A 13866-nucleotide genomic window follows, 5' to 3' on the forward strand; every position below is an offset into this window, starting at 1 on the left:
CTGCCTTCTACTTGCAAGAGGGTACTAGCTATATATTTTACTGAGTACAAAAGAAGATAAGTTTTCTTGTACACTCTCATTTCTTATAATTCTCTTTCTAGTGAGAAGTACAGAGAGATACAGAAGAATATGCTGAAGGGCACTTGAAGCCTGAAATTTTACAGAATAGAACATCACAGCATCAATTTCCTCTTTGAAGGCATTATCTACAGTGTGACTGGTATCAAATTGGTCTACTGGTATTTCCAAACTTTGGCACTCTATCTTCCAACTCTATACGTTTGCAAAAGCTGTCCCTGTGGTATAAATACCTCTGCGAATCCTTGAACAGAAATCAAGTGCTACCACCTACAAGTGGGGTAGGGAAGGAAATGCTTCAGGGTTTCCTTACAATAGCCCATTTTCTTCATTTATAGAAGACAAAAGAAAATGGCTACAACAAAACACTACTGGTATTTTCACTCTTGCATACATACATACAAACACATACATGCAACATACTATAACCATGTCATTTAAATAGTGAGATTTTTTTTTGTCTCTGTTTATTGAGATGTTACATGATATAAACAATCTCCTTTCCAAAATTCAAATAAGGTAAAAAGAAAACTTTCATATAGACTACAACAGTTTTAAGAACATGAACGAAGACTGAATGTCATATTCCATTACTAAAACATGAAGGTAGACATTTCCCAAATGTTTGCTGCATGGCTTTTTTCTGTTTTAAAACAAAATGCCAATTAAACATTCACAAACTACATTATAATAGAAGAAATTCAGGGAGTTTATAAAATGAAGGCCAAAAATGAAATCCACAAAAGTCGATATTTCAAAGTAGAATGCCAAAAAGAGATACTTCCTGTGAAATAATGTATTAGAAAAACTGATTTTAAATTATTTTTGAAACGATTATTGGCATTATATCTATATTCATATTTATATATTTTGACTTGCTCTTTTTTTGGGGGAGTGTTGAAGAATCTTCCCTCTCCCATGAACATACTGAATAATAAACATAGGTCTGCTGAATACATAGATAAGATCATCCTATAATATACATTTTAAAAATTCATATACTTTAACATTTATTTTTTAAAAAATGTGAATTCCAAATTTTCTCTCTTCCCTTCCCTCCATAAGAGGGTAAGCAATTTGATACAGATTATATGGCATTATTGTAAAACATCTGAGGGAGTTGGGTGTACAAGACAAAGCTGCTTGCAAACTGGTGATGAAAAACTCTGCTTCCTTTCCCCCCTCCCTCTCTTAACTCTCTTGAGTATGGTTTCCTCGTGATCCAGCTGCCCTCTCTAAGATCACTAATGATTTAATTGCCTTTTCTCAATCCTTATCTTTCATATTGTCCATCTTCTTGATTCTTCCTCTTTAGGTCGTTGTCACTCTGCTCCCTCCAAGTTCTCCTACTTGTCTGACCACTCTTCAGTTTCCTTTGCTAGATCTTACACAGGTCATGCCCACTAATCATGGGCACCCCCTCCCCAAGACTGCCTCAGGCTTCCTTATCTTCTCCCTCTAAATGTGATAATCTCATCAGCTCCCATGGATTCAGGCATTATTTCATGCAGATGACGCTTCGACTTATTTATCCAACCTTAACCTCCTTCTCAACCTATAGTTTCACATCTCCAACTATCTTTACATATCTTCAGCTGGATGTCCTGTAATTGATACATCTAAAACTGAATTCCTCATCCTTTTCCAAGCTTTCCCCTCTTCTTAATTTTTCAATTATTGTGGAGGGCACCACCATCCTTTCAGTTGCTCAGGCTCACAACCTAGGTGTTCTTATGCACTCCTTACCCTTTCAAATCCTCCATCTTCATCTTCTACTCCCTGCCCTTAATCATTTGCTAAGTGTTGTCCTCTCTATTTTATTTTGGTTGTCATTCAATTGAGTCCAACTCTTCGTGACCCCACTTGGGGTTTTCTTGGCAGAGATAATATAGTGGTTTGCCATTTCCTTCCTCAACTCAATTTACAGATGATGAAACTGAGGAAAACAGGATTAAGTGACTTGTCCAGAGTCATATAATAAGTGTCTGTGGCCAGATTTGAACCCAGAAAGATGAGTCTTCCTGATTCCAGGCCCAGCACTCTACGTACTATGGTGCCACCCAAATGCCCTTCTACTTTGTAGTATCTCTTATACATGCTATCTTTTCTCCTGTTACTGCAACCACCCTGGTAGAAATCCTCATGACTTGTGTACTACAATAACTTTCTGGTTGCTCTGTTTGCCTCAAGTCTTTCTCCACTCCAATACATCCTTCACTCAGCTGACCACGTCATCCCTCTTTCCTGTCCTGCTCTAACTCACACACTAAACTTCAGACACTCTCTATTACCTCCTGGGCAAATATAAAATCTTCTATTTGGCTTTCAGAGCTGTCCCTAATGCCTCTAACTCCATTATTCTTCATATCTGCTTCATGGTTTGCTTCAAATCCCAGTTAAAATCTCACATTCCATAAGAATCCATTGTGATTTGGTTAAAATAGCTTTTGTCCTTTCCCCTTAAAGAGGGAAAAGGGAGCTAGTATCTTTCCCCTATGATTATCTTCAAATTATCCTGCATACCTCTTGTTTGTATACAGTTGTTGCATGCTGTCTCCCCAATAGACTGTGAATTTGTTGGGAGTAAGGACTGGTTATTGTCTTTCTCTGTAACTCCAGCATTTAATGCCAAGCATATAGTAAGTTCCTGTTGATTGACTAGTTGATCTTAGCAACATTATAAGGCCAATTTTTACACGGAAATGAACTGATTTTACATGATCTCTCCAAAATATATTGCTGTTATATGATTTCTTCAAAAATTATTTATCAAGCATACTTTACTTTCAGCTTATTCACATTTCAGTGTTAATTACTGTTTTCCTTAAGCAAAATGCTTTTTTTTTTTGCATTAAATATTTAGCACCTTATCTTCCACAGTTCCTCACTACAAAAGCTAATTCGTCTTCACTGAAAGAACTCCGAAGTTTCACTTTACACTCTGCCACTTGGCAGAGAGGCCCAAAAAATGGCAAAAGTCAATATTACAGGGGTTGTGTAATTACAGGCATACTAAAACACTGCTGATACATTGTTGGTGGAGTCATGAAATTTTGGAAAGTTATTAAGAATTATGCAAAGAAAGTGACTATAATGTCTATACCTTTTGAACCAAAGATTCTATTACTGGGCTTATACAGGAAGGAATCCGTCAATGAAGAAGGTTGTTATATAATCCCAAATATTTACAGTAGTTTTTCTTTGTGATAGCAAAGGACTAGAAACAAAATTGCCCATTGAATGGGTAATGGCTAAACAAATTGAGGTACATGGATACAGTGAAATATTACTGTGCTGTAAGAAATGAGCATGATGAATACTGAGAAGCAAAGATATATCTTTATGAATTGATGCAGACTGAAGTAAGCAGAGGCAAGAAGAAATAAACCTAGAACTACAACAATGTAAATGGAAAGAACCACATACCAAAAAATCAAAAGTGAATATAACAAAACTATAAAGTTCAAGAGGGACTCAAAGGAAGAGATATGACAGGACACTCCCAACCCACCCCTTTCTGGAGGTGGAAGATCCACAGATACTACATAATGAACACATTTTCAGAGTTTTTCAGTATATTAATCAGTTGCGCTGATTTCCCCCCTCTTCTTTTTCTTTCTTTCGTCTTCAAAAAATACGATTTGTTATAAAGGATAGCTCTCTGATAGGGGGAAGGGGAGATATACAAGGGTTAACTATGATAATATATAAAACAGAAGACATCAATAAAAACTTATTTTTTTAAAAAAGGAAAGATTTTCCTTCATCAGTCCAATATTAGAAAGCTATGTTTAAATAATTTTTATATACATGTTATGTATGTATAAAATAATTCTTCACAGAAAAATAAAAATGTCTGTGGATATTTCCATTTTATAATACCAATACAGCACTATTTCCCTCCCCTCCACCCTGCAAAAAAAAAAAAAAATTTCTCTCTTAAAAAATGTAATCTGTGGATTACAAAAGAAACATTTAGCTCAAAGTTTTTGTTGTCAGTCATAGAACTTCAGTATATAAGATACTAAAGAAGCTTCTAGGCTACAAAAAGAAACAAGAAAAAGTAGAAGAGAAAGAACATTGAATTTTCACAAAATCTCAGGTTTTGAGAGAGACCTCAGATATCACTCAGTCAAATCTGTATCTGAACAGGAATTCTCTCTGTAATACAATCCTAACACATCGTCTAATGAACTAGCTGTCTTTATGCCATTTAACAAGATCTACATGAGAAAGTGGATGAACTATCAAGTAAAAACAATTTTTCAAGTGACAAAAAGATAGGATTTACAGGGAACTGAATGAAAAAATTTAGTAACTAATTTTAATGGAAGTCATTAACATGTCTTCAGAAATAACTGAGAGAGGGATACGGACAGATGGACACAGGAGCATGGTACAGAAAAAAGTCGTCAAAGGACTTGGTTGGAATACTTTCTGTGCCATTTTTCACTTGTGTAACCCTGTCATTTGTTAAGAGTTTCAGTTTCCCATCTATAAAATGAAAGGACAAGACCTCTAAGGTCTCTTTCCAGCTCTACAACTATGGTCCTATGCAACTGCTTGACCTCTCTGGGTCTCAGTTTCCTCACATGTAAATTTAAAATTTTGGATTAGATCTCCCTCAAGGTCTCTTTCAGATCTAAATAATTGTTAATATGGCATATGAAGCATCTCAAATGGAATTTTAAAAACAACTCAGAATTAAAAGTTTTGTGATTCACTACATTTTATTGAAAATTATTTGGCCACTAAAAATTAGTCAAAAGTAATGCTGTACATTAAAAACATTAATTCATTTATATAGGGTTTTATGGTTTATAAAAAAGGCACCTTTGTCTTAACCATCCCATAAGGTCAGAAGTGAAAGATTATCTGCAACGTAAAGACATGGAAACTGAAGCTTAGGAGTCAGGTGTCTTGCAGGAGTTAGAACTGGGGCTATTATTACTCTGGTCCTTTTGATTCTAAGCTTAGGGTTCTTTGCATTAGTGACTTCTTCTGGATTTTCAGTTTTTTTGCTAAACCTCAAGGATATTATTAGTACATTATTATAATACTTGGAACTGAGAGACACAACTTAGAGTATTGACACTGTTGCTTGTCTTCCCCTAATTTGACTTTCTTAGGAACTTTCTTCTTTTCTACCAGGATGACAGCCTGAAGAGAATGATCTATGAAATATAACCAAATCTATGAAAGTGAACATGTCTTAATGCTGGTACTGTTTAATTAATACGAATATACATATCATTGGTTGAAACAGCAACTTTGTTTGACAGACATATTCACAATAACAGGGATAGAGCAAGAAGGGACTTCAGAGGTCATCTAATCTATCCTCCTCTAAAAAACTCAGGGCCAATGAGGCATCTATACAGACTCAGGCCACTTAAATGATGGCATTTGAACACTTCTCTAAGTATAAATCTTTGTTAATTTTATTTCCCACATGACTTACTTTGTTACACTATTCAAACCGAACAGCAATAAGATACCATAGTGGCAATAAGACTGTGATTCACAGATGGTAGAGAAGAGTAGAGGATGTGTTCTAGACTTGGCCTACATTCTTTCAGAAAGTCTCTGTGATGTCAAAGGTGGGAAATATTAAAAGAATAAACAAATATACAGAGTTACCTAATAGAGGCAATAAAATATATGGAAGTGCTCTACAAGTAATTTGGGTAAGCTACAAGCTGCTAAATGTTTTAGCATACTGAGTAACCATGAACAATTCAGGTATTAGTCAAAAACATTCTTTAAATATTAAATTTAAACATATAGCAATCATATGTCAACTTATACCCATCTACCATTATATTAAGTATGTTTTAATTGGGCTGGGGAAAATAAATAAAATGAATTATGAATATTATTTGTTTTTTGCCTTCCTGTTAACAAAAAAGCCCTCCAATCCTTAATACCAATTGCTCCTGCCTTGCTACTCCCCTCAAGAAAGAACATAAAGAAAAAAAGCTAATTCAAGATCTAACTAAAATAAATTGCTGTTAATAAAAAAGGGAAGAATGAAAACTTTAAAATAAAACATTCTACTTTTCAGAATGTGCCTTGGAAGTATGTTTCTCTGGATGGCACAGATTCTGAAGTTTCGAATCAAATATTTATGGAAGGGAATCTGGGAGGACACAATACTGCTTGGGCCCCAAAGGCCATCCATTCCTTGAACTGTGACAGATAGCAAACAGATTCAGAGTAAGAAAAGGTGGTATAGAGTTTAAGAGGTCCTCATGAGCAATACCCTAGAATAATTTCAGTATTCAGAAATATCCACATTTATACTCTTTGTGTTTATCAGCATTTTAAAAGGCAATATATTATTATTTTGTTCATTAATCAAGCCAAACCATCGGGTACACTTTAATGTAGTTATCAATGAAACCAACCTTTTAAACAGCACATTAAAGCTCAGGGATACTTACCCGGCAAACTGGACATTGCCAGTGGCTGCTGCTGTCTCTAAGCCTGAACTCATCAGATAAACACTTGGAATGATAAACACGAAAACACAGGTCACATATCAATACCTCTCCAGGCAAATGGCATTCAAAACAATACCAGTCATGATTTTCTGTTTCCCAGTCCTACAAAAAATAAAAACAAAAACAAAACTTGGTGTAATATTTTATTGATATCTTCAACAATACAGAACAAAATAAAAAATCTGAAGCCCTTTAGTAAAATAATTTAAACATTTGAATATTTACTATGTTTGATTTGTATTTTATATATATATATATATATATATTTTTTACAAAATCTAGAATCTTAAAGGACTTCAATAATTTTTAAAAATGCTGCCCTAAACTCTATCAAGATAAAATTTCAAAACCAATCCAAATATAATTTATATCCAAAGCTATAAAATTATCTACCACTCACCTTTGATACAAACAACAATCAACTTGCTAATAATTATTAATTTATTAAATTATAAATTAATTTATCAATATGAATAAAGTTAAATAAACTGTCCTGAACTATCTTCCATTCAAAGACCAAAATGATCTTCCTACAGTGCTGGTCCCTACCAACTCCCACAAATACAAAATTCTCTGGTATTCCAAACCTCTCATAATGCACATGTCTCCCGGATCCTAGCCTTTTCAGTCTTCTTACACCTTTCACTAAACCACATACTCTTTAATCCAGTGATGCTGGCCTCTTTGCTGTTCCTTGAATAAAACACTCATCTTTTGGTTCAGGACATTTCTCTGGTTGTCTCTCATGCCTGGAGTTCTTCCCTTCTTCATCTCCATTTCCTGTATTCCCTGACTTCCTTCAAGTTTCAGCTAAAATCCCTATACAAGAAGCCTTTCTCAATTCCTTTTAATTTTAGTACCTTCTCATTTCCTAGTTGCCTAGTGCACAGTAGATGTTTAATAAGTGTTTTTTGACTAAATCAGAGGCTTTGTTTTAATGAACAAACTATTAAATTTATTAAGCATCTAGAATACTGTGAGCCCCATGAGATGATACTGATAAATTAGGAGGTTCCCTATTTTCCTTCATGATACTGAATTATTTATTTAAATAACTACAAAACTAATTTAAATAACTACCATTAACTAGCACATACACCTTTGATCATGTCAATTTCTAAATGTGAAGGAATACAGCTAAAAAACTAAAACTAAAAGTTTGCCAAAATGCATGTTAACATGTAGTAATTTTTAGGGCTGAATCTTAGTATTGATATTCTCGAATGTAAATAAATAGAATCGTTAGTACACAAATGTTCTCTGCATTTTCTTTCCATCCAGGCTTCTCCCTTTTCACAAATCTTATTTCAAGTGCTTAATGAAAATGAACTATATCAAAGAGTGATGAAGTAATTTGCAACTTTTTTTGTGAAACTGAACCCCCTTCTCCCAACTCCATTGAACTGTCTCACCACGATTAGCACTACCCCTTATACTAGGAACAAAATTTGCACAAACCAAGTCTCCAATAAGATAGTCAGCTTCTAAGCTAAAGAATGTAATTCAAAAGTTTAACAACCTCTTAAACATTTCTGAGATGCTAATATTATGCCTTTACTTACATTGAGGAACACAACTAATAAGGTAGCACCAATAGTATTATTCACTTAGCTGGTAGGGAGATTTACATCGCGCATCAAATAAAATTAATCAAGGGATAATCTGGCTTGGTAATCATAACATGAATAACTGGCTTGCACAAACTAACATCTCTTAAGAGTTCCTTCACTGATAATTTATTGATAGAATCATGCCATTTTAATTCCTTGAAACTATATGGTACCATAAATAACCTTTTCAGATATGTAAAGAAAGTTGTTTTTAGTAAACTCTTTTGCTGGTTTTCACTCCACAAACAACTACTAACAATTTAAGTTTCTGTGCAGATGTTTTGATAAATTTTAACTCATTTTTTGTTAATTTGAAAAAGATCATCAGAATATTTTATTTATGGTGGTTTGGAGACACGGTTTTGGTATCACATATCTGGCTTAGTATAAGCAACATAGCATTGTGATCTCACATCATTAACACATTTTTCAATTTTTTTAATCAAGAAGTGATTTTCATAGATCACTTCAATTTTCATAAAATCAGCAGTCAACAAAACTCAGGCTACTTACTGGAAGAAAGCAAGAGAAAAAAGTCTTTCCCCAAAAGAAATAACAGATGTTGTTTCCATCATAGAGTATGGTTAGTTTTAGATCCAATTTTTCATAATACAAAATTAAATTAGTGTGATAATCACGATATACTAAAATAGGATAGCTCAAAATTTGACAAATGCGTAGAAATTTGTCTATCTCATGTATCCTCCACTCTGCTGACAAAGTGATTTGCTTCAAGCACAAGTCTGACCAGATTGCTTCTCAATAAAATCTAAGAGTTTCCTATTACCTTTATGCCCAAATATAAACTTCTGGGCACACTGATCTACCTGTCCTGCCTCATTCTGTGCTATTTCCCTCTCTGGTCTAGCTTGCTGTGGCATGTATCACCCCTCATCTCTGTCCTTTCCTGACCTATACTGCATTTATTTTGTATGAATTCTGTATCTGCTTCTATTTTATACATTGGTTTCTTAAACAGTCTGGAAGCTCCTTTAGAGCAAGAGCTGTCTGACTTTTGCCTTTGTATGCCTAGTACTCAGTACAATTGGGTATACAGTAAGTGCCATAGGAACAGCTGCTGACTGATGGACTGAGATTATTTTATGTAAGGGTCTTAACTGCCTCCTGGCAAAATGTGTATGATCTAAAGCCTATCTTCAATCTCGACACAGCAACTGAAAATATACTCTAGTATTTTGCAAAAGGGTTGATTCTTCACATAAAAAAACACACATAAATCCTATTAAATGCAGAAGAAATGAGTGTGGGTAATCTAAGTAGAGATGTTTATAATGTAGCTTACAGAAGAAAACAATTACGTAACAAAATCTGGATACAAACGTACAGGCCTAGAATTTAACACACGTGAGTACACGGTTATGTTGTACTTTCGGTATGCTCCACCAGATGTCATCAGCTGCTCCATAACTCGGTTAAAAGGAACCCAGAAAAGCAAAGTATGAGGTAACTTGCTTGCATTTGTAAAAGAGCACATAAGAATACTGTCCTTCAAAACTGAAAGCCAGGTGATAATAGTAACATTTTAAGAAATTACTCTATATTTGGTGATCTAAACTATCCCAGTAGAAGACAGAAATGAATGGAGAAAATAAAAAATTCAGGACACACTCCAGACTGCCGAAGGAGTTCACTTGTTTTGGGCTGTTGTCCTGAAGAAAGATTTCGTAATATAGGGCTTTTAAGACATGGATTAAAAAATATAATTCTTACTCACATTTTTCAATTCTGCTTGGCATCACAATATACATAAGGTTACAAAGGAATTCATACTTGGCAAATGTACCAATATACAATATTTATATACAATTTTTATTACAAATTTAAGCAAATTACTTCATATTTTTATGTTTTCCCATGTTTTAAACTACCATTCATGAAAAGATTAATAGTATGCAAATAAATATCCATAATGGTTTAACAGGGATTAAGCTATTTTTATGAACACAAAAATTAAGATCTTTCTCTTAGTACATAGTGAATCTTTTTAGTGATGTCAGTAAAAAAACACTGTGCTGACCAATACAGTTATTTTCATTGTAAAAGTGAATAAGTTAAAAAAAAAAAAAAACTTGAGTGAAAAGAAAAATCAGTCTCAAAGATCTAACATTTACTCTAAATACTATTAAATAGAAATGGGACTGATATGCTATGAAAGTGAACTCAGTACTTCAACAAAAGTTTGTAATTTATGAGGATTAAAAATTTCCATAATTTAGCAACAGTCTAGATACATTTAAATCTGTTAGTATGTCATGAATCTACTATTTAACCACAATTCCCAAAGGACTGATTACCAATTCGTAAAACCATATATCCTGTTTATAGTAACCCTTTACATCTCACTAACATTTTTAAATCAAGCACTGTTAGCTCCATTTTACAGATAAGGAAACTGAAGAATAATGAAATTAAATTACTTGCCCAGAGTGACAAGGCAAATTAGTGGACAAGTCAAGACTAGAATTCCAGGTCTCCTAAACTTGGTGCTCTTTCCATATAACCAACAAGAAACAAATACCTAACATATAAATACATGCGTATGTAAAATATAGAGATGATATTATTAAATACATGTGCTGGATACATTATTTTTCTTTTCTTTGGTGGAGTGGGCGTGGGTGGGCAGGGCTCTGTAACTGCATCGATTGATGAAACTCCTTGGGTACAAAACATGCATATATATATATAGATATATAACTCTTTTCTAATTTATAGGAATAGATAGCTGCCTAAAGAACTGAGTGGTTAAATATCTAATCCAGGGTCATGGGAATTACATAAGAAGTAGGATATAAATCCAGGTCTTCCTGTTTTCAAACCTGGTCTTCTATCTACTGTCATATTACCTTCCCAGTATTTTTCATTCATAGGTATAATATAAAATTAGACCTTTAAAATTTAGTTTGTTTTTTACTTTTGTATTAGTGTATTCAATTTCTCATGAAAGTACATGAATCTGATGAAAAATTATTTCTAAGTATGTTATCAGAGTAATGTAGAATGTAAAAAGACATAATCTAGAGCAAAAAATAAAGAATTAATTTCACTATTTCATTTGAAAAGGAGCTATATATATATATTTGGGTGTTAAAATAGTATGAAATTCTGCTTACCAGGTAATACAAACAGGATTGAGTGGAAAGAAAGTATTCAAATTGAAGTAGAAGAACTTAACAGCCAAGACCTGAGTTCAAGTTTCCAGTTTCTCTTGAATCATAAGCAGCAAAACAAATTGGTAGAAGCATTCCAACAGAAAATGTAAGCTACATTCCCTGTATTTGTGTTATTTTTGTAGTGACATCAACTATGAAAGAAGAAACAAGAGACCCCGAGTTCAGGTTTGGCAGGTAAGTAAATGGGGAAATAATTTAGAGCAATGGTCAATTTACATTTTGATCAACTTCAAAATTAACTTTCAAAATGAATTTTCTGTTTTCTGATTTTCACTTTGTTTAATAATAGATGAATTGCTGCAAAACTGCAGGCTATACTCCAGACTGTAAGGATACAGTGGTCATCATACAGATGACAATAACTACACTGATTCCCAGATCCAGTCAGTTAAAACATGTTATAACAATGAGTAGCCAAATTCAAAACTGGCTCATCTTGTATATTACCTTACAAAACAGTATAAAAAAATCTCATTGTCCATGGATTGAAAAAATTTAATATCTTCATTTTGAACTCAGAGATAAGGCTATTTTTAAAAAAAAAAAATAGAAATAGCTACTCGAAAGAAAATCCTTATTTCAAACCTTGCTGATGATGGAAAATTCTGCCTAAAGAATAACCTCTTTAATAACCAAATGGCTGATGTGGTGACATCTTATGAGATGGGAAGCAATAGAGTTTTAAGAAAAAATAGTAATACTAACTAGAATTTATAAAGCAGTACTTTAAGGTTTACAAAATACTTTACAGACATATTATTTTATCCTCATTAACAACCCTGAAAGGTAGGTGCTATTATTATCCTCATTTTATAGAGAAGGAAACTGCAGCAGGCAGAGGTTCAATGACTTATCCAAGACTTATCCAAAGCTAGTAAGAATCTGAGGCCACATTTGAACTCAATTTCTTGACTCCAGATTCAATACTCTGTTCACTATAGGTCCTCTTCTGCTGTTTGGATGAAAAACTTGTAGCTGCTGATGGCTATGTGATACATCAGAATACTGCTATTCTGCAGTCTATGAGATAAATTGTGGCATAACTCTTCTCTGAGATTTTTCTAAAAGGAAAAAAAAGAAGCAGGCTGTTATAGTAGGTGAAATGTATTGTGAACTCTTCATTGTTAGCATCCCTCAAACTCTCAACACTGACAAAACACAGGAAGAAGTAACAACCTTCTGAATGCTGTCAAGGAGATGAGTGTTGCTGATGAGGTGACAAAAATATATGATGGCCAAATCCCTTGTGGGTGTCTTAAGTAATGGGGTAGCACAATACTCCTTTTGGAACCACAACAAAGCACAAAGAAGAAAGAATCTCAAGACACAGAAGGAGATACACGGAGGGAAAAACAATCTCTGTAATTGTGCTGCTTGGCTGCGACCAAGTCCAACCTATATTTGCTCCCTTTTGTTTATTAAGTTCTATCTAAGTAGTATCATGAAGACTGGTTTCAAGCACTAGTAGTGGAGAACCCCGACTCTCCCTAATTTTATGTACTAGTCACGGGCAACTTCAGCATGGAAAAGAGGATAATGCTAGAGCAGTAGTAGTACTCAAGGCTACTGTTTATAGTTGCTCAAACTACAGTGCTCAACAGCACTGCCTTCTTTTCCTACTAAAGCCATCAGGTGAAGAAAAATGGCAATTTAATTCTAAATTCCTAACTTTAACTCTTTACCAAAACAATGATTTAAAAGTGATTTCATAAAGTTCTCCCTAAATTTTTTCTTATCCTTATAAAACATAAAGGCAATGCAATGCCAACTAGGAATTATTCATCATGAAAAACCTACCCCTATAAGAAAGAATTGGTGCACAAAGGAGCAGTGTTTTTTAAAAAAAAATAATAGCACATATTTACAAAAGCCTTAAGGCCTCAAAGTATCTTATACAAATTATCTTGTTTGATTCTCACAACCACCTCGTAAAATATTACAGGTATTATAATTCCCATTTTATAGATGGGGATGGAGGCAAGTGGAGCCAAGATGGCGGAGTAGAAAGATGGACCTGCTCTAGCTGTCCCCCTATATCCCATAAAATACCTGTTAAAAATAACTCTAAATAAATTCTAGACAGCAGAAGGCACAAAACGACAGAGTGAAAGAGATTTCCAGCCTAAGACAGCCTGGAAGGCCGACAGGAAAGGTCTATCGCACTGGGCTCAGAGCAGAGCACAGCCCAGCCTTGGCACTGCACGAACAGGACTGGAGTAGGCTTTAGGATGCAGAATCATGGGTAGCAGCTGCAGTCTGTCCCCAGCTCCAGCCTCAGGGAGGCAGCAATCCACTTTTGGAGTTCTCAGCCTAAAGACCCTGGGGAAATCAAGAACCTGATCTGGATCTCAGTCCTGAGTGGCAGTCCTGTGGTAAGTGCTGGCATGATGTAGCTGGTGGTGGCAGTGGAGAGGGAATCCTACTCGTAGATCCTAGGCAGAAAAGTGTGCTTGTGGTTGCTCACAGACCAGAGAGCAGGAG

The 13866-nt window shown here is 34.5% G+C and overlaps 1 protein-coding gene across 9 annotated transcripts in view; it reads right to left on the minus strand.

The window, feature by feature from the left end:
• The window catches only part of ZMYND11 (zinc finger MYND-type containing 11), a 160125-nt gene that overhangs the window by 37969 nt on the left and 108290 nt on the right, over positions 1-13866 (minus strand). For 8 of the 9 annotated variants that reach the window (XR_011976190.1, XM_072650070.1, XM_072650072.1 and 5 more), the window contains one exon: positions 6522-6683. Coding sequence is in view for 7 of the 9 variants with exons in the window: in XM_072650070.1 (XP_072506171.1) it covers positions 6522-6683 (162 nt within the window). In the remaining 2 variants the exon portion in view is untranslated. Of the gene's footprint in view, positions 1-6521; positions 6684-11325; positions 11463-13866 lie in introns of those variants that run through there. The other variant, XM_072650075.1, reaches the window with a different exon arrangement.

The sequence above is a fragment of the Notamacropus eugenii genome, chromosome 3 (assembly GCF_028372415.1).
Source record: "Notamacropus eugenii isolate mMacEug1 chromosome 3, mMacEug1.pri_v2, whole genome shotgun sequence".
NCBI lineage: Eukaryota > Metazoa > Chordata > Mammalia > Diprotodontia > Macropodidae > Notamacropus > Notamacropus eugenii.